We start from the raw sequence: 21,677 nt of genomic DNA on the forward strand, positions 1-21,677 counted from the left end.
CAGGAACAGAGCGTTCCACAGTCAGTCTGCTCGCTGCAGCACGTGGCATGTGACTGTGGTTGCCATGGCAGTAAATGACACTGTATAGAATTGTATATCATTACTTGCACAATAAAGAAGAAAACCTAGGGAAAATGATAATTACCAACATTCTTCTTATAGCCTGCCGCAGTGACTTGTGACTGCACTGATACCTGTGTATTTTGTAGTGGGAACATTGCATTATTTTTTAAAATAGTTACCTTCGAGAGAAGCGAGACTCTTTAGTGGGAGTCAGCGGTGGCAATGCCCGCCCCGGGTTGGTCTCCTCCCAGCTTTCAGGCTTCAACAGGGGAATGGAATCGGGAAAGAATGGCCACGGCTGAGATGAGTCATCAACTCTGGAGGCGTTCTTCCTGAATGGTGAAGGAACATCTTGGTGGGGTTTTCTGTGCATGGAAAAGGTTTCGGAAGCACGCAGCGCATCCTGCCTGAGTGGACTGTCAAGTGGCGATGGCTGCCACAGCGTTTCTGGAGTCCGTGGCACAGCTCGACCTCGGTTTGACGTCTGTCTGTGATGTGGAGGCTGATCCCTTCTTTGATAGGATGGTTGGGATCCACCAGGAAGTACCTCTTGCCGGGCGTTACGATTGAATGGATTATATCGAACAGGAGGAGGATTCCTTGGCACATATGGGTCTACAAAAGGTGCAGCGATCTCCCCGTCTGAATGAAGGGGGTAAGCGGACCGTACCGGCCCCACAGAGTAAATGTTGGCTCTTTCATCGTGGAAGGGAGGCTGAGGGTGAGGCAGAATGTTGCGTGGACCTGGCTCTGATCTGGGCACCCAGGGGACATGCTGATATGGAGATAAGCAAGTGCGGCTTCTCTCAATAACTCCCAGGCCACATGTCTGTGAGCAGGATGACCATAGTCCCCAGGAGCTCCACGTGCCAGATATTTTATTCTCTACAGCTTCATCTTCCAAAGTCTGCCGCGGTGTCCGATGAGGCAACTGCAATGCACAAATACAGAGGGAAAGTTATGAGATGGTCCAAACATTCTTAGAACACATGCAAGGTGGAAAATTTCTGGTATATAATTTCCTACAACATGGCTTTTGTTAGTGGCTGCACACGGTCACATCTGTAATATCTAATAAGGTCGACGGGCCTGATTCACAGTTGCACGCTACTGCGACCTTGTGTCTTGTGTAAATAGGCGCCTCCTGCCAGCTTCTGCGATTCGCTGCTGCGTCCAAAACGCAGCATCGGATCACTCGGCGTGAACATTGGTCAAGTAAATATGCGCAGATCTCCAAACATCGGAGTTGTACGTAAATCGGGGTTTTGTATCAGCCCCCCCCAAGATACCTAATAAAAGGGATACAGCATCTAATACCAGATGTAGCCAGTGGCGGATCTTACCTAGGGGCTGCGATGCTGCAGCCCCCCTCCCCCCAGTAAAATCCTCCACTTCAGTGAGTCAGTGCGCTACGCTGTGACTGGAGGTGGCTTCCTATTGGAAGTGCCTCCTGCCAGTCACGCACAGGCAGCCCCAGGAGGAGGTGTCTCCTCCCCCTGGGACTGCCAGTCCGGGCTGCGATAAGCAGACAGCAATTTCCAGTGGAAGCCACTGCTCTGCCTTTCGGGCAGCCCTACCGTGCTCGTCGGCTTCCCCGTGTTATGCGAAAGCGCGGCACTACTGATGTTCATGCGTATGCGCGAGTCCCGGGTGTCTGACATTCATTGTGCAGGTGCTGGGACCAGAAGCAGCTGCAACACCCCTCAGGTAAGCGGTCAGGAGCCGCTGCTGGATGTAGCTCTTCTAATACTAGGTCTGGCACTCCTGCTAACATAATGGGAGAAATCCTTGTTAAAAAAAAAAAAAAAAAAAGTCAAGAGAAAATGACAGAAAGGTTTTTTGATGTTTGGCTCCCATATGTCCTCACACTTTCTGATGTTATAAAGGAAGCATTGCGTAAATGTTTTGGTTTAACAAACTGGTACAATTTGGAAGTATTGTCCACAGGTGTACCATTCTAATAGATTTAAATGGTTTTTATGTGTTTTGCTCTGTATTTGATAGGGTACTATATGGACATCTTTTTGTCAATGTTTCATTGTTCTTTAAATGTATGTTTTCTGCTATATTTAATCTACCTGACTTTGCAATATTTATGTATTGCAATTTTGTCAATCTGTCAATAAAAACTTCTTTAAAAAAAAAAAGTAAAATTAGTCAGGGACTTCTATACAAACCTACAAACCAAAGACAGATGGCCGCTATTTAACGTCAGGCCATTTATTCCAGACACAAATTCTGTTTCGGCTTACGGCAGTTTACATGGAAGGCACCACACATGGCTAACCGCGTTTTCAGCATGACTGGGTCCCTATATGCTGCCGAGTTACACATGAATCCGTTCTGCGGACTGATTTTGCGATTTTTAGCAGTGTGCGCGCTCCGTGCAGATTCAGATTCGTCTGCATATCAGTCGCAACTCCACACGCGGCTTATGGGGTGGCTGCAAGTTTAGTTGAGGGCGCGTCATGGGTATATAGGCAGAACTGTGGGCTGCACATACGCAGAGGGTCGTCTGATTTCTGGCGGATCTCTGGCACCAAGGGCAGCAGCCATTTCCACAAGTGCATAGAATGAGGCAATGGGGTCCCATAGGGATGTAGTCACCGTCCCGGTGGTCGGGATGCCGACACTAGCACACCGACTAAGTATTAGGGTTAGGTTTAGGCACTGGGGGTAGGATTAGATTAAGGCTGCAGGGGTGGGGAGGGTTAGGGAAGGGCTGTAGCTAGGGTAGTGCGGCCGGTGCCATCGCACAGGGCACCACAGGGCAGGGGGCGCTGTTTGGGCCTGTCAAATTTCTGTTTATTATCATTCTTGCTTGTAGCTTCCTCTTATTTCATCCCCAGCATCTCCTGGCCTCTCCTATCTCTTCCCCATGAGGCCATGGCCCTGTTTTGGGTGCATTACGTCCAATTGAAAAATAGGGGGGGCGCCAATGCTCTATCTGGCACAGGGCACCAAAAAGTCTAGTTACGGCTCTGGTTAGGGTTAGGCTGCGAGCGGTGGGGAAGGGTTAGGCTGCGCTAAAGGTGGGTTAGGAGTAGGTTTACTTACCTTCAGGCATCGGGATTCTGACCATCGGAATGACGCCGTCTGTATTCTGACCACCGGGATCAACCTGCCCCATAGATACGTGCAACTATGCTTCCAGCGAATCTCTGCATCTAGCTCCATGCCCGCAGTGCGAGTGCAACTGCGTCCCAATGAGGGCAAAACTTCACATATTCGAGGTTTGGGGGGTTGTGACAGATATGTGAGGGACCTGCCCAATAAAATCCTGCTGCCATTTTATCCAGCAGATCCAATCAGTGTGGACATTCAAATGCGGCAACGCAGGGCCTGCAGTTTCCAATCTGACTAATGTGGGCAACCCTTAGTATTGATGCATGGCCCGTCTCCTAAAGACAAGTCTCATGACACGAGGCTTGTCACTTCCACAAAGGCACTTCTCATACAGGGGTCCACGATTCCTCACAGAAATTTGTACCATCTGGAATCATCACGCGATCACATAACATCCTCCTCTCAGACACAGTTATACAGATGGGAAGCGCATTTAATAGACCCAAGAGCCGAACATCACAATAAGATTAGATTGTTCATAAATATCAGTGTTATCCCCTTCATAATCTGCCGTCAGCCCAGCAATGTCTCATACACATGGATATTCCCCAGACACTTTCCAAGCATGTGATCCACCCAATTCATGGTCCTACAGACCCCAAATATAAGGTCAGCATCAACGGGAACATATTAATGTAATTTGATGTGCTCCCATTGTGCTTTCCTTGCGTTTCCGTGACAAAGAAGGTTTGAGGCGCACGCAGTGTCGATGTCTGGCGCAAGTCACACTGTGTAATGGTCCCGCTGGTTTCCGCCAGGGAATGCAGAATGAATTTAGAGTCAGAGACAGGCAATTACGTAAGGGTTCCTGGGTGGCAAGAGGGGGGGGGGGGGGGGGGGTGTTAGCCAGACTTTAACATTTGCGGTTAGCGACTGCGGCTTTTTTCGCAGTTGCAGAATTCGACGACCATCTTTAGACAGACATTCCGCAACGCCGCAGTATTCAATGGTGCGACCTACGTCCGACCCATGGTTAATACTATCGGCTGCAGCGCTAGCATAAAGACGTAGTCGCGATGCGTAAAAAGTCAGGGTGGCGGCTGCATTAGCGACCGCCTCTGAATCAGCCCCAGAATGACAATGTAGAGACACAGTCACACCGTATAGCAGGGAAGGGTTTGGCAGAGGCACAAAGGGACTGCACACGGAATAACATTCTCTCATGCCGTGTCCCCTATCTATTCTAGGCTGGGATTTGTCTCTTCTGCAGAGTGGGTGCTTGACAATGGCTGGTAGCGGAAGAGGAATGAACGTCGCTAAGCCAGAAATAGCTCCACATTCTCCCCCTAACAATGGCATGTACTGTCACTGAGGTTCTGAGCAGGGTTACAGGGATTCCCGACATCAGAGATTACGTCCTGTCCCTCCACACGCAGCACTGAGATCCTGACACCAGAAAGCACAGTGCTCGCATACTGCTGGTCTGCCACAGTAACAGCGATAAACTCAATGGCCACGTTCTTGTATAAGAATCAACCGACCCACTTTATATTTTATACCTCACCCTGTCAGTCCCACTCAGAGGGGGAGATTTATCAAATGAACCAAATCCCCTTCTGGCGTTTGTAATGTCACACATTGGCAGATGTACTAAGCCTTGGAGAGAGATAAAGTACCAACCAATTAGCTCCTGTCATTTTTCAAACACAGCTTGTAAAGGGACAGTTAGGAGCCGATTGGTTGCTACTTTCTCTCCCACCAGGACTTAGTACATCTCACCCTGTACAGTGAGATATAAGAGTTCCACACTCCTACACGCACACAGTTGCTCATGAGAGTCCCATAGACATAAAAATTAGTAAATATGATTTGGAGGCTCTGGCCCTGATTCAGAGCCTCTCGCTGCTGCTCCCGCTCTGAATCTGGGCGTTTTTGGGGGGGGGGTTTTGTCTCCGGCCGCTCGCCAAGCTGTTGGTGACCACCCACAGCTTGTGGGAGCGGGCTGGAGACCGTCGCGATTATCGCGACCATCGGGCTTGCGACGATACCCTGAGGTATGTTCTAGCTGCCGCAAGCCTGAGCGGACTTCCTGCTCTAATAGAGCAGGATGTCCACTACTGACATCAGTTGTGATGTCAGTCAGCCCTCCCTACAAACGCCAGGCGTTCCTAAGGGAACACCTGCGTTTGCCTGACCACCCCCCCTACCTGCCTACAAAACGGGGCGAGCTGTCAGTCAACATCGACAGCTGCCCCATCGTATTGCGAGCCCCGTAGCGACTGAACTTCAGTCACTCAGCGGGGCTCGCGCACGCCTGATGCGGCGCGTGCACAGTGGGCAACCATCGGCCCACCTGCGAGCAGCTCTGTCCCACCATCCCAATCAGGAATGCATGGTCCTGATCGGTCGTGTTATTGGGGGTACAGTATATCCCACTAAGAGGCAAATTCAATTAGCTGTGTGGTTTACCCAGTGGCTAAAGCTTTGCCAATTGGAGCTGCAACCCTGCACATTAAGCCACAGAGGGTGCACTTAAAACAAATTTTCTCCTTGCAGCCAAAAGGAGCTTAACGTGCGAGGTAACCCATTGATTCCGAGCACTTCACCCAGAATCTATGGGTTAACACGTTACCCACGGGCTTACCGCACGGGGAATTTGCATAATAATTGAATAACTCCAGGTGCTAAACCCGGAGCATTGCACATGTGGTCTACATAGCAGAGAATTGAATCTGTCCCTAACAGCGCAGTGCTACTGGTGCACATTACCGTCACAGTGTGGCTGGAGGTTGGGGGAGGGGGACCGGGACATCAAGGGACAGCTTAGCACTTTTCAACACTTAGCAAGTTCCCAGGAGCGTGGCTGAGCGCTATCATGCGTTTCTCCCCCCTGTTGTGATCCACGCAGCGCAAAATGTTGGGACACTATGGCTGTGCTTTATAAGTTGTGTTTAAGTTGGTTTGCACAAAGCAATATCATGTGTATCACTCCATACAGTCATGCGTCCAACTCCCGAATTCCGGGGCGGCTCTCCCATACTCCGCAAGAGTGGATTAGTCCCGAATGAAGTGGGCGACCCAGGGTCCCAGGGGTTTGACGACGGGATCCTCTTTGAATAGCACCATGGTGGCTCCACCCAAACTGCAAAATGCCACAAACTAGAGCTCTGAACAGCAGAGGGCAGAGCTACAATGATTCAATCACGAAAATATACCCCCGCCAGCTCGGACTTGGCTGCCATGTAAAAGTCGGCAAGTTTGCTAAAAGTGGATGCGTCAGCCACTTTGAACCAACAGTCATGAGAATCCAGGCTATCCATTCACTAGGTGACTTCACAGGAGGCATGAGGCACTTCATACTACATGCGTCGGTGATGCAATCAATTCATAGTTGCCAACAATTTAAAATATGCCCCTTGAGAGATGCTGGATGACAGGTGCAGTTGGGAAATGAAAGGGGCGTGGCCAGGGTTGTCAGATCATCCCTTTAATAAAGAGACGCACATCAATTACACATGGTTCTCACCCGGCAATAACCAGCCACTGTCACAGGTGAGAGGTGTCAGAATTCAAACAAACTCATTACTTTTCGACTTGATGACATAATTTTTATCAGCAGCCGATTTTAGCCACAGAACCTGGATAATTAATATGTGTCCCTTATTAAAAGGGACGATCTGGCAACCCTTGAGGGGGAGTTCACAGAGAATTGTCTCATCAAGAACCTGGACTGCCCACTTCACTGGGAAGATCAGCAGATATGAAAGTAAGAGGTGGCAGCCTATTTTCTCAGGAGGCCGAGGGAGATCCCTGAGTCTCCCTGACAATCTTGGAGGGTAGGCAAGTATAGATAAGTTCCTAGGTAACTACTATCCCAATATTGGTTCAGTCCGCAAAGTGGATGTCTCCATTTGTGCAGGTGGTGGGTGGACTTTAATGGACCCAACACTAGCAAACACAGATCCACTTTGAAATATGTTGCTTGACGGAGTGTATGGCTGTCAGTGAAGGCAAAGCAAAGTGCACCTAGATATGAGGACACTTCCTGCAGCCAGAGTGTAATGGATGTCACACAGCTGCTCTAGAGAGGATAAGGTTACGAGTTTCGCCTCTGCAGTGAAGCATGGTTCCCTCATACTGAAGGAATTAAATGAAAAGCAGAGAAACCAAATGCAGGCATCGGGTGCAGCCTTTCACATGGAGCAAGCACTGCCATACGCTGACCCGGTGAGTGTATTTGTACAAAGTCCATCAGCCATGGCATTAGTGGGATGTAGTAAGGAAACCGGCAGGCGCTATGCCCCATGCAAATATCACTGACACTGAAAGTTCAAAATCCCTACGCCTATCATTAGCCCCACGTCGAAATCCCGACACCCGGCATACCGAACGAAGATAAGCCGGGTGTCTTAAGGTGGGTACACACCTGACATATCTGCAGATGATGGTCATTCATACACCGTGAACGGCCATCAACTGCTTGTGCCCTCGGGTGCCGGCGGCCAGAGGGCGGGACCCGGCGGCCCTCCACGCGGCTGCCGCTGTGTGTATCTGTCCATCAGCTGTGCATAACAGCCAATGCGATATGTCGGTGAACACCGACGTTCACCGACATATCGCGGGAACACACTGGCCGACGGGCAGCAGATACATTGGCCGATCAATTGATCGGCCAATGTATCTGTCGGTGTGTACCCAGCTTTAGATTCTAACCGTGGGGGGGGGGGGGGGGGGGTTTCTGGGGATTGTTAGGTTTAGGGAGAGTTTAGGGAAAGGGGGGGGGGTTAGTTAGGGTTAGGTGTAGGGTGCGGGGAGAGGGGAGGTTAGGGTTAGGCACCACCAAGGGAGGGTTAGGGTAGGGAGAGGGGAGGGCTAGTGTGCTTACCAGCCCCAGTGGGGATTTGAGTCCTTCGGTCTTTTGCTGTCGGTATATGATCCGGCGGCTATTCACCGCCGGCATTACATACCGATTCCGCATTAGTATATAGATGCTGCCGCAATAACATGCACCTCTCAAATCAGACCCATATTCTCTGTACAGCACTGCATAAAATTGGGCGATGCTATCACTGTAATAGCCACTAAAGACATAGAAGAAACATCTGTTATGGAACAGCAGAAAATGCACATTACTTTAATTGAAATCAGCTTCAAATGTAATACGGATCTGACGGACACTTCATCAATTTGCACTTAGTCACGGACACCAAAAAAAATGTATAGACTAAGTAACGATTCCAACACCTCTTCCCAATTTTCACATCTAAGGCCTTTGGAGGATACCTCAAATAAATCATGCAACAAAGCGTCTCGTCCTTTTGATGCGAGAGCAATTTACCGGTCTGGAGAGCTGCTGATAGTTACTGCATGTTGCAATCGCAGCAATGAGGAACACGTTATAGCACTGCGATATGAGGGAATGTTTCACAGGTCCTGGGGCCGTGGTAGGACAACACCAATGTTACAGGAGATGTATCATGGCTCTGATCCGTGACCGTAACGTGATGTTACGGACCAGTCAGCCCTCTTTTCAAGTGTAGACTGTGGTTTACTTACAATATAACGGACATCATCTGGATTCAGTCAAGAGCTTCCGAGAGAGCGGTTCTAGAATAATCCCTATCAAAGGGATACTGACCTCAATATAAAGTAAAGTTCTTACATATGAATTGGTGGAGGGGTGTTGGGCAAATAGGGGCAGGAGTCTGACGTTTTCAGTCCACATGTACATGAGATGATCTTATCTAGAAAGACTGCAAGAACAATGATCAGGCTTCAGATCACACCTCCCAACCGTCCTGCTTTTTGCTGGCCAGCCCTGAATTTGGTCCATGAGTTTTTTTCCCCGATTTGCAAGGGCTGGGAGGTGTCCGGCACAAACAACGACGTTTTTTTGAGTTTCAACGTTTTTGAGTTTAAAAAACAAAACAAAATGTGACAACACTCACCGGTACGAGGCTGTGCCCTCAACGACCACCATCACGCCCCCTACCCCACTTTGGAGACCTCAGAAAGTTGGGAGATATACTTAATTACTATTGGTAGCAGACTGGTCAAAGAATGTACAGAAAGTCCTCCTATACAAAAGATTTCTTTGATAAATACTACACAATAGAAAGGTGAGCTTGTTGTCACTTGCCAACTAACACGTAGCATCATCAGAAGAAGGCGGCGGGTTACTCACCAGTCCAGCTGTTACTGCCAGGCGTCCTCGCACATATGCACTGCGGCTGCACACAAGCGTCCCGCACTGCACCAGCACTAGACAGATGCCATACAGCGAGGACAGTGATAAGGGGCAGCATGGTAATACTCCAACCTATTAGACTGTAAACAGACCTCCCAAACGTCCGCCTGTGGCCCCAGCTGTACGTAATACACGGAAATCCTGAGTAACTTCAATGTTACTCAGACCGACGCAGCAGCAGATGATCCCAGAAGCCGTCAGGAGTCGTCTATTTACACAAGACGCCTCCTGCGGCATTAGCGTATTGTAGCGCAGTCGCTGTCTATAAAGTCACAGCAGCTATGCAATACCAAACAACCCTGAATCAGGCCATATAAAACAGAACATTTAACATTTTCAGAAATGAACTGTGATAGTAACTTGTATTGTTCTGCAGACATTTCTCTATAGCCCTGTAAATCACCTCCCTGCTCCCTTTCTGACTCCAGCCAGGAGATCAGACAGGCAACCCGGTTATTCACTGTGTATTTCCCGCAGGCTACTATATGGTCCATCTCAGTGGTTCTCAAACTCTGTCCTCAGGACCCCACACAGGTCACGTTTTCCAGGTCACCCAGCAGGTGCACAGGTGTAATCATTACTCACTGACACATTTCCCAGGTCACCCAGCAGGTGCACAGGTGTAATCTTTACTCACTGACACATTTCCCAGGTCACCCAGCAGGTGCACAGGTGTAATCTTTACTCACTGACACATTTCCCAGGTCACCCAGCAGGTGCACAGGTGTAATCTTTACTCACTGACACATTTCCCAGGTCACCCAGCAGGTGCACAGGTGTACTCATTACTCACTGACACATTTCCCAGGTCACCCAGCAGGTGCACAGGTGTAGTCATTACTCACTGACACATTTCCCAGGTCACCCAGCAGGTGCACAGGTGTAGTCATTACTCACTGACACATTTTAAATGATCCACAAGGGGAGCTAATTATTTCACTTATGATTCTGTGAAGAGACCTGGAAAACATGCACTGTTTGGGGTCCTGAAGGCAGAGTTCGAGAACCTGTGCTCTAACTAATCCGTCTCCACCAGATCCTTTGCATACTGAAACCAATACGGAGTAAAAAAAAATAAAAAATACTAATCACAGGTTGAGTCTCCCATATCCAAAATGCTTGGGACCAGGGGTATTTTGGATAACGGAATATTCCATATTTTGGAATATTTGCATTTCATAATGAAATATCTTGGGAATGGGACCCAAATATACACATAAATGCATTCTGTGTGTAATATACACCTTATACACACAGCATGAAGGTAATTTTATACAATATTTTTAATAATTTGTGCCTTAGACAAAGTTTGTGTACATTGAACCATCAAAAAGGTTTCATTATTTCAGTCATGCCAAAATAATTCCATATTTCGGAATATTCCGTATCTCGGAATATTTGGATATGGGAGACTCAACCTGTACAACATAATGAACAAGAAAGGAATCTAAAAGCTCTGCACAGATTTACCACAGTGATACTGCAAATAACCTGCTGTAGAGGGGCTACAAATGCAGAAACATCAGAAAGTGATAGAAAAGGCTTTCCCTATAGCCACTCGCGCAGTAAGCCATATGTAACCATCATTGCACTCTTCCGTTTTACTAAACGGAGGGAAGGCAAATAAAACATAAATAAGAGACAAGCCTTTAACACCGAAACATATTCTCATTACAAATGACAAAAAAGAATGCAACAATATATCCCGTAAAATGTATTCAACTGTAGACTGCAAATTCAATGCATTCGTACGAAATGATACATTCATAGGATATTTTGAGAATTATTCTGAAAGCGCAAAATGAAGAAAATATGGTCGTGAAATACTTTATTCACTTATCCTGAGGAAACTAAAGCAGTTCCACATGAACTACATCAGAGACGGCCCCTCATCCAGGTTTGGAAACCAGAGAATGTTTCCTGACAACCTCACATCACATCAATACAAGCAGCGTGAGATTTGCCGTGAGAGGGGGATGCGTAGAACAAAAGAGACTTTAATAAGTAAAACAAATCTGACATATGGCAGACAGGGCGCAAGTGGTAGAGAGCTTAGCGAAAAGACCGTTTGCACAGGTTTGGACTGGCAGCTTATCCAAACAGAATTCCATGTTGGTCCACAAGACTGAGTAGCAATCTTCACGAAAGGGAAATATAATTAAGTGTTTGTTTAATATGTAGAATCAGTCTTCGGCCAGATCTGGAGATAAAAAGCCAAAAGGAAATCTAGGCCTGATCGCTGAAGGTTTATCTTTCAGTGCTAATATAGAATACTTGCCAAATCTCTACTACACAGAATGTCGACATGATAACTGTCCACAAATCATATCATACCCATTAGATAGCACTTATTTTAGTCTTGAAAAAAATAAAACACCAGAAACTGTGGCTTACCACCAGTAAGATGGCTCCTCTAGGCAGAAGTGTTTCTCACAGTGAGGGTATTCAGGTGTTTCTGATGGCTACTGTGACTGGTTCCAAAGGGTATATTCCAGGGGAGTAGCAAGGGTGGCTCCAGTGGACCACCTTCTCCAGGCGCCTGCTCTGGCCAGGGCGCTGGAGATCAGCCATCCAACGAAGGGCACAGCGAACCTGCTGAGCTGAGCGTGAAACACAAAGATCAGTGCTTCCAGATAAGGGGCGTGGTGTGGACGGAGCGGCGCTTTTGGCTCCACCCACACCACGCCCTCAGCAAGGACGCACTGATCTCTCCATAAGGCATAATGTGAATAAGGGGCACTACGATAGCATAATGTGAACTATGGACATTACTGTGGCATAATATGAAATGTGGGGAGTACTGTGTAGCAAAATGTGAAAAAAAATAGACCAAAATGTGGCATAACGCGAATTAATGGGTACTCTTGTGTGGCATAACGTGCATTGTGGCCATTATTTTGTAACATAATGTGAATAAGGGGCACTACTGTGGCGGAACATGAATAAAAGACACTGCTGTGTGGCGTATTTGTGAATAAAGGGCACTACTGTGTGGTTTATTTTTAATTGGTGGAATTACTTTAGTGGGTTGGAATATATCTAGCCCTCCATGTCCCAGTTTGATACTGCCCCTAATGTTTATTTTTATTTCCCTTTAATTTGCCCCTACATGCTGGACACGCCCACTACCTGGCACACTTAGGGGGTGGAGGCGCAGTAGCACACGCATGCTCCGGGCCCCAAGGCTAAACGCTACACCCCTGGGTGTATCTATAATGGGTGCAGTACACACATGAGCCCCTGGGTCCAAACCGCACATTCCTGCACCTATTCAAGATATTTACCTGTCGGTCGGCATTGCTGATCACCGGGAATATTCCACAGGCGCCATTTTAACTGCAGACTTGCACAAATGCCATAGAGGGTTCACAGGGAAAATGGCGCCTGTGACATGTTCCCGGATAACAGCACAAGCGCAGTAGACTCTGGGAGGGGGACTGCACACAAGTCTCTCCCCTCCTCTCTTAATACTTCCCTGCTGGCTCCCATTGAAGTGATTTACGTTGGTGCTCACAACTAACAATGTCTACGATGCACGGCAGGCTGCAACCACAGAATGTATTTTGCTAAAATCATTATAATTTAAATGTAGAAACAAATTGAAGAAAACCATTGCATTGTCCGTGTTTAGCAATTATCCACAGAAGTTGCAAATGGCCATCCGTACAGCCTCGGTGGGAAAGTACTATTGTGAGATGCCATCCAGGTTGGCCTTTTAAACACATATGCAAAAACTAGTAGGACGGACCTTAAATGCATTGTTCCACATCTCCAGCACATAGAGGTCAGATTTAAAGCATATATTCAAAAGTTGTTCCCCAACCCAGCAGGAGACCAGAAGAGATTAAACAGCCATGTGCGTATTCACCCAGCACATGGACCACTTTGTGAAGAGAAACAAGGAGAAGACTCTAGAGTGGTTCAATCATCGTCTCCAACTCAGAATGTATCAAGATCTTACTACAATGAGGTTCCCCTTGGTGGATGCAACTACAATTAGGTCTTAAAAAAGACAGCAACAAATGTAATACAATATATGGCCTAATATTGTGGGGAAAAGTCCATTAACTTCATAGGGCAACCTACAGAGAAATATGGCTTAAGCAACTCACATATGGTGATATCACAGAGGATACTGGGCAAATGGTCGATTATAGGAGAATGTGTGGGTTCCACAATGACCTCTGTGTTTGACAAAACTCCTGTGAGACACGCATGCCATGTACGGCCAGCATACCATACATGCAGCTCATACACAATTATATGGGGTAACTCCTACATGCGATTGCCAACATGACGTGTTTTATGCTTTACTTTGATATTTTGGAAACAGGAACATAAATCTGAGTTAGGTAAAGGTGTGTGCGATAATAGCGTACCATGGTGCTCAGTGTCGGACCCCTTCCTGTCCGCCATTATAATTGGACACTGTAGATGGCATAGAACATAAAATGTCTCTACAACATTTACTGATATCACTAATATGTGTAGGGTTATGTCCTTAGATCGGGGTCTGCATTGTATACAGGTCCTAATATAGGGCTCTGCATTTTATAAAGTTACTTAGGAGAGCCTCTGCATTGTGTACAGTTTTTATGGGGTGATCCTTAGATGGGGTTCTATATTGTATATTGAATCTTAGATGGGGTTCTGCATTGTATAGTGGGACCTCATTTAACTACGGTATAAATGTAATGCACTGAGTAAATGCACACTACACAGAAAGCTGTATAACCTGCTATGCCTCACGCAGTACATCTTCATCATTAGTGTGCCCTGGGGTAGATATGTCTATTTATTAGTGCTGCACAGAGACAACGTATGCAAAGTGCAGAAATCAAAGCAACTACGATAACTGAGATGAGAAATATAAAATGACGACATGTAGTCTGTGAAATGTTATCTGCCAGAATCCTTTATTACTCTGCATGTTTCTCACTGTGAAGCTGTGAGGGGGTGGTGCTCAGTGGTGGGGACGTAGATGGGCGTCCTTCATCTGTTCTCATTGTCAGATGGTCCGGTGGGGGACGCAATCTTCATCTCTAGGAGTAAAACAGGAGCATATACTACTGTTCTCTCCTGGTGTAACCCAGGCACATATACTACTGTTCTCTCCTGGTGTAACCCAGGCACATATACTACTGTTCTCTCCTGGTGTAACCCAGGCACATATACTACTGTTCTCTCCTGGTGTAACCCAGGCACATATACTACTGTTCTCTCCTGGTGTAACCCAGGCTCATATACTACTGTTCTCTCCTGGTGTAACCCAGGCGCATATACTACTGCTCTCTCCTGGTGTAACCCAGGCACATATACTACTGTTCTCTCCTGGTGTAACCCAGGCACATATACTACTGTTCTCTCCTGGTGTAACCCAGGCACATATACTACTGTTCTCTCCTGGTGTAACCCAGGCTCATATACTACTGTTCTCTCCTGGTGTAACCCAGGCGCATATACTACTGCTCTCTCCTGGTGTAACCCAGGCTCATATACTACTGTTCTCTCCTGGTGTAACCCAGGCGCATATACTACTGTTCTCTCCTGGTGTAACCCAGGCACATATACTACTGTTCTCTCCTGGTGTAACCCAGGCACATATACTACTGTTCTCTCCTGGTGTAACCCAGGCACATATACTACTGTTCTCTCCTGGTGTAACCCAGGCACATATACTACTGTTCTCTCCTGGTGTAACCCAGGCACATATACTACTGTTCTCTCCTGGTGTAACCCAGGCACATATACTACTGTTCTCTCCTGGTGCATATACTACTGTTCCCTCCTGGTGTAACCCCGGCATATATACTACTGTTCTCTCCTGGTGTAACCCAGGCTCATATACTACTGTTCTCTCCTGGTGTAACCCAGGCGCATATACTACTGTTCTCTCCTGGTGTAACCCAGGCACATATACTACTGTTCTCTCCTGGTGTAAGCCAGGCACATATACTACTGTTCTCACCTGGTGTAACCCAGGCACATACATATTACTGTGCTCTCGTGGTGTAACCCAGGCACATGTACTACTGTTCTCTCCTGGTGTAACCCAGGCACATATACTACTATTCTCTCCTGGTGCATATACTACTGTTCTCTCCTGGAGTAACCCAGGCACATATACTACTGTTCTCTCCTGGTGTAACCCAGGCACATATACTACTGTTCTCACCTGGTGTAACCCAGGCACATACATATTACTGTGCTCTCGTGGTGTAACCCAGGCACATGTACTACTGTGCTCTCCTGGTGTAACCCAGGCACATATACTACTGTTCTCTCCTGGTGTAACCCAGGCACATATACTACTATTCTCTCCTGGTGCATATACTACTGTTCTCTCCTGGAGTAACCCAGGCACATATACTACTGTTCTCACCTGGTGTAACCCAGGCACATACATATTACTGTGCTCTCGTGGTGTAACCCAGGCACATGTACTACTGTGCTCTCCTGGTGTAACCCAGGCACATGTACTACTGTTCTCTCCTGGTGTAACCCAGGCACATATACTACTGTTCTCTCCTGGTGTAACCCAGGCACATATACTACTGTTCTCTCCTGGTGTAACCCAGGCACATATACTACTGCTCTCTCTTGGTGTAACCCAGGCACATATACTACTGCTCTCTCTTGGTGTAACTCAGGCACATATACTACTCTACTCTCCTGGTGTAACCCAGGCACATATACACTACTGTTCTCTCCTGGTGTAACCCAGGCGCACGTACTACTGTTCTCTCCTGGTGTAACCCAGGCGCACGTACTACTGTTCTCCGCTGGTGTAACCCAGGCACATATACTACTGTTCTCTCCTGGTGCATATACTACTGTTCCCTCCTGGTGTAACCCCGGCATATATACTACTGTTCTCTCCTGGTGTAACCCAGGCACACAAACTACTGCTCTCTCCTGGTGTAACCCAGGCACATATACTACTGTTCTCACCTGGTGTAACCCAGGCACATACATATTACTGTGCTCTCGTGGTGTAACCCAGGCACATGTACTACTGTGCTCTCCTGGTGTAACCCAGGCACATATAATACTGTTCTCTCCTGGTGTAACCCAGGCACATATACTACTATTCTCTCCTGGTGCATATACTACTGTTCTCTCCTGGAGTAACCCAGGCACATATACTACTGTTCTCTCCTGATGTATCCCAGGCACATATACTACTGTTCTCTCCTGGTGTAACCCAGGCACCTCTGCTATCCTTGCCCAGCTGGATCCATCTTGTGTATATGGTCTTCTCTGGGCGCATTTTGTGCTTGTGATTTAGATGCAAATTTAATCAAAATCAGTATGAGTTCTTGGAGGAGATGTATCAAAACTTAAAGAGATAAAAGTGGAGAATTTGCCCATAGCAACCAATCCATTTCTGTCATTTTATAAACTGGGATAGATAAATGACAGTTAGAAGGAGATTAGCTGCTATTGGCAACTTCTCCACTTTATCGCTCTCAAATGTCTGATACCTTTATCCCCTTCTGTGTTAACACATGAGAAATGGGTCATGCCGCATTCTAAGATCCAGTGTGCAAGCTGGAAGCGTGCCTGGAATGAAGTTCAGCAACAGATGTAGGCCCGAGCGCTCTCTCACCTTGTATACAACGGTTTTTCCTTTCGGGTTTTTTTTTGTGCTGAACAGATGTTCTCATTCAGGGTGTTTTTTCATATCTGTAGATTGGGCTACCTTTGCACTTTACTTTATTTAACCAATTCCGTTTTTAGCTAAATAAGAGACCCAGGTAAATTTATTAGGCGGCGCTTTTCAAAGCCACCAGGTCTTCGGTGGTTTCAGAGGCTGGATTTAAAGGGGCAATAACATTAAACACAAAGCACTCCTGCTTCTGTATTTAATATTATTGACCTTTCAAAAACAGGAGCCTCTGTAGATGTGGCGGCCTTGAGAAGAACGGCATCGTAAATTTACCCCTTCGTGCGCTTTCACTAAAACAAACAGCAAAGTAGCAAAAACAAAATAAATTTGCAGTAATGGAAACAAAAGAAAAAAAAAAAAAAATCTGCTTTCTGATATAGCTCTCTTGAGAAAACTTGATGCACTTTATATATACATAAAGTTGCACTTATTCCCGTTCCATTTGGCGCACAGTCACAGAGTCACGCAGTACGGTAAGCAGATATCCGCTAAATCCACCCGGACATCTGGATCAGAATCAGGAGAGTGGGAAGTTTTTGGGATCTTGGAGGGATGTCCAAAGGAAAAAGGACAGCGAAGGGACGCGATGACAATATTATGCAAATCGTGCCATCATGGCCCAGCCCACTGCGGCAAAATACTGTGAATTGTGGCATTACATAGCAGGGGTTAGGGCAAAAAGTAGGGAGGGCCCTGCTCAAAAGAGCCTACAATCTAATGGGAAAAAGACACAACTGAGACAAGAGGAGAAAGTATGGCTCAGAGTGCAGTTTGGGACAGTTGTGAGAGAGTAAGTATTATAGGTGGAAATTCTACTAAAGATATAGGTTAACAGGTAGTGTATAAAAAAGGTACGAAAAGGCTGGGGTAGGGTCTGGTCAGGTACATGAAGTGGAGGTAGCTGCAGACTTGCAAAGGCGACAGACTCGGATTAGGTCGCAAAAATCCATATTTCTTTTTTTTTCCTGGATGCTTTTTTCGCATTGGTTTGCGTCCAACTTGGAATAAGGCCCTTAAATGACATATGGCGCTGTGAGCAGAGAGGCTTTGGAAGATCATTCATAAAACTCTGCTCACCATCCTTCCTCTGTCATCACATGACCAGTGAGGAGTCCGATAACTGACTGGCCTAGACAAAGAGACCAGGCTCACTCTACTGGGAACAAGCAGAAGTCAAATAGTTCTAGAATATCTACAGTCAGGTCCATAAATATTGGGACATTGACAGAATTTTCAGATTTTGGCCTCTATTCACCACCACAATGGTTTTGAAATGAAACAGACAAGATGTGATTTAACTGCAGACTTTCAGATTTAATTTGAGGGTAATTACATCCAAATCGGGTGAACGGTGTAGGAATTACAACGGTTTCAATATGTGCCTCCCACTTTTTAAGGGGCCAAAAGTAATGGGACAATCAACTCAAAAGCTATTTCATGGACAGGTGTGGGCTATTCCCTCATTATTTCATTACCAATTAAGCAGATAACAGGTCTGGAGTTGATTCTACTTGTGACATTTGCATTTGGAATCAGTTGATGTCGACTCTCAATATGAGATCCAAAGAGCTGTCACTATCAGTGAAGCAAGCCATCATTAGGCTGAAAAATCAAAACAAACCCATCAGAGAGATAGCAAAAACATTAGGTGTGGCCAAATCAACTGTTTGGAACATTCTTAAAAAGAAAGAATGCACCGGAGAGCTCAGCAACACCAAAAGACCCGGAAGACCATGGAAAACAACTGTGGTGGATGACAGAAGAATTATTTCCCTGGTGAAGAAAAACCCCTTCACAACAGTTGGCCAAATCAAGAACACTCTCCTGGAGGTAGATGTATATGTGTCAAAGTCAACAATCAAGAGAAAACTTCACAAGAGTGAATATAGAGGGTTCACCACAAGATGCAAACCATTGGTGAGCCACAAAAACAGGAAGACCAGATTAGAGTTTGCCAAACAACATCTAAAAAAGCCATTACAGTTCTGGAACAACATCCTATGGACAGATGAGACAAAGATCCACTTGTACCAGAGTGATGGGAAGAGAAGAGTATGGAGAAGGAAACGAACTGCTCATGATCCAAAACATACCACCTCATCAGTGAAGCATGGTGGTGGTAGTGTCATGGCGTGGGCATGTATGGCTGCCAATGGAACTGGTTCCCTTGTATTTATTGATGATGTGACTGCTGACAAAAGCAGCAGAATTAATTCTGAAGTGTTTCGGGCAATATTATATGCTCATATTCAGTCAAATGCTTCAGAACTCATTGGACGGCGCTTCACAGTGCAGATGGACAATGACCCGAAGCATACTGCAAAAGCAACCAAAGAGTTTTTTAAGGCTAAAAAGTGGAATGTTATGCAATGGCCAAGTCAATCCCCTGACCTGAATCCGATTGAGCATGCATTTCACTTGATGAAGACAAAACTGAAGGGAAAATGCCCCAAGAACAAGTAGGAACTGAAGACATTTGCAGTAGAGGCCTGGCAGAGCATCACCAGGGATGAAACCCAGTGTCTGGTGATGTCTATGCGTTCCAGACTTCAGGATGTAATTGCCTGCAAAGGATTTGCAACAAAGTATTAAAAAGTGAAAGTTAGATTTAGGATTGTTTAGTTTGTCCCATTACTTTTGACCCCTTAAAAAGTGGGAGGCACATATAGAAACCGTTGTAATTCCTACACTGTTCACCCGATTTGGATGTAAATACCCTCAAATTAAATCTGAAAGTCTGCAGTTAAATCACATCTTGTTTGTTTCATTTCAAAGCCATTGTGGTGGTGAATAGAGGCGAGAATATGAAAATTCTGTCACTGTCCCAATATTTATGGACCTGACTGTAATATATATAATTTTTTTGCATTGGCAGCCATAAGAAATGCCCCTTACTGGGCTATTTGAGAACATCCTGGAAAATAAAAAGTGATTATAAAGCTCCAGCCTAAGGGGTACAACACTTTCTGTTAGAAAAGTCTCTATGGTGTTTGCACTTTTAACAAAGAATGTACATCGGTGACAAAAGTTAGGAAACAAAGTGATTGAGAAGTACTTTGATTTTAACATTGTAGCTCACCTTTTCATCACTGTGGCAGAGATGGACAATCAGCAGCTGGAGGAAGAAGTATTGAAAGCTGGTCATCCTATGGGAATAAAGTCACAAGCGTGTTAGATAACATGTATACCTTTCACTATGCAATCGTTTTCTCTGCTGACAAAAAGTCACATAATGTATGAACGTTACAACCATGGAAACATTACAAATAAAAAATATATAAGATCACATTTCAGCTTAAAAAGGTAAATGTACCCTGACTTCCCACAGCAGACCTAGAGAAATGTAAAGGGCGTTTTACCAATACCTTTCCCCCTTCATTACAGAGCTGAAGCCAAATCACACATCTTTAAATTAACTGTTTTGTGGGAGTTGGTAGGTCAAAAAGCTGAAACTACAATACAAAGTATACCAGTTAGCGTGATCTGACATTAATGGTAACGTCCTTCTCTTTATTAATCTAATTCTGTTACTCACACTCTGCTGGCTCAGAATAACGTAATTTGGAGCATATGGACCCATCATCTTTAAAAGTAGGTGAAAAATATACATTTTTACCTACTTTTGTAAAAACTTCAATGCTGCCCCCATTCATTAAACTGGTAATGCAGGAAATTTCACTGGAATCTCCTGCTTACCGATCATCCATGAAGTGGAACGTGTTCTCCATACTCTGGTATGGGGGCTTCCTCGTGTCCCAATTCACTGCTACAGGAGATGGTAGGGACAGCTAATTTCTGGATCATCTGCCCCCGCATCAGAGTAATGTTGAATTGCTCAGGTTTTTTTTAATTTCCACCGATGCTGCTCGCAGAGCGTTTGATACTAAATTAGCAATTCCTGCAAAATATAACTCTCCCATGCATGTAACGAGGGGGGAGACGCACAATTTGAATATGCCAGGGAGGAGTTCCCGGAGCTATTCAGGGCAGGATGTACTAAGCATGGCATCTGCAATGCGGTACATCACGTCTCTCATCAGGTACATACTGCGGTTGATTGCACACTGTACCTGTACATACCATGGTAAAGGATAGCTCTCCTGATAAGAGCCATCCTATGAAACGCCTCAAATAGAGGGACTTCCAGGTTAAACGCCAGAAGGACGCCAGCGCATGGACGAAAGACGCCAGGGCATGCACAGAAGGACGCCAGCGCCGTGGGGCAAGATGGGAGCGATTCGCTGGGATTCCTCTTAGGGGGCATCCTGATAAGAACCCATAGGCTTCTATTGGGCAATAGGACAATGCATTCCGGTGCCTAGTACATTCGGGAAATACAGTAAAACCCCCAAAAATGCTGCACATTTTACTTTAGTACATCCCGCCCTCAATTGACCCAGTAAACTCCCAAATAGGATTCAGCTCACACCCTCCGGCTCTATTTACATGGCACTGAATTGAATTGCCCCCAAGGAGGGACTGCCGCCGATACCGAAGATCTTCTGGATCCCTCTCTATAAGCCCCTGCTGACATTCACGCGTGTGCTGTAAGTGGGTCAGAACCCAGAAGCAAAGTGATAGCGGAACCCGGAAGATCTGCCCCAACTTTGATATTCATTGCCGGACTATAGG

At 46.1% G+C, this 21,677-nt stretch overlaps 1 protein-coding gene across 2 annotated transcripts in view; it reads right to left on the reverse strand.

Moving 5' to 3' along the window:
• The window catches only part of ADAMTSL4 (ADAMTS like 4), a 210,893-nt gene that overhangs the window by 138,822 nt on the left and 50,394 nt on the right, over positions 1–21,677 (reverse strand). For both annotated transcript variants that reach the window (XM_088467660.1, XM_088467661.1), the window contains exons 2-3: positions 20,125–20,191; positions 243–994 (exon numbers count right to left, since the gene is read on the reverse strand). In XM_088467660.1, the coding sequence (XP_088323786.1) occupies positions 243–994; positions 20,125–20,190 (818 nt within the window). In that variant the 5' untranslated portion in view covers position 20,191. The remainder of the gene's footprint in view (positions 1–242; positions 995–20,124; positions 20,192–21,677) is intronic.

Source organism: Taudactylus pleione, unplaced genomic scaffold (assembly GCF_031769625.1).
Source record: "Taudactylus pleione unplaced genomic scaffold, aTauple2 ptg000073l, whole genome shotgun sequence".
NCBI lineage: Eukaryota > Metazoa > Chordata > Amphibia > Anura > Myobatrachidae > Taudactylus > Taudactylus pleione.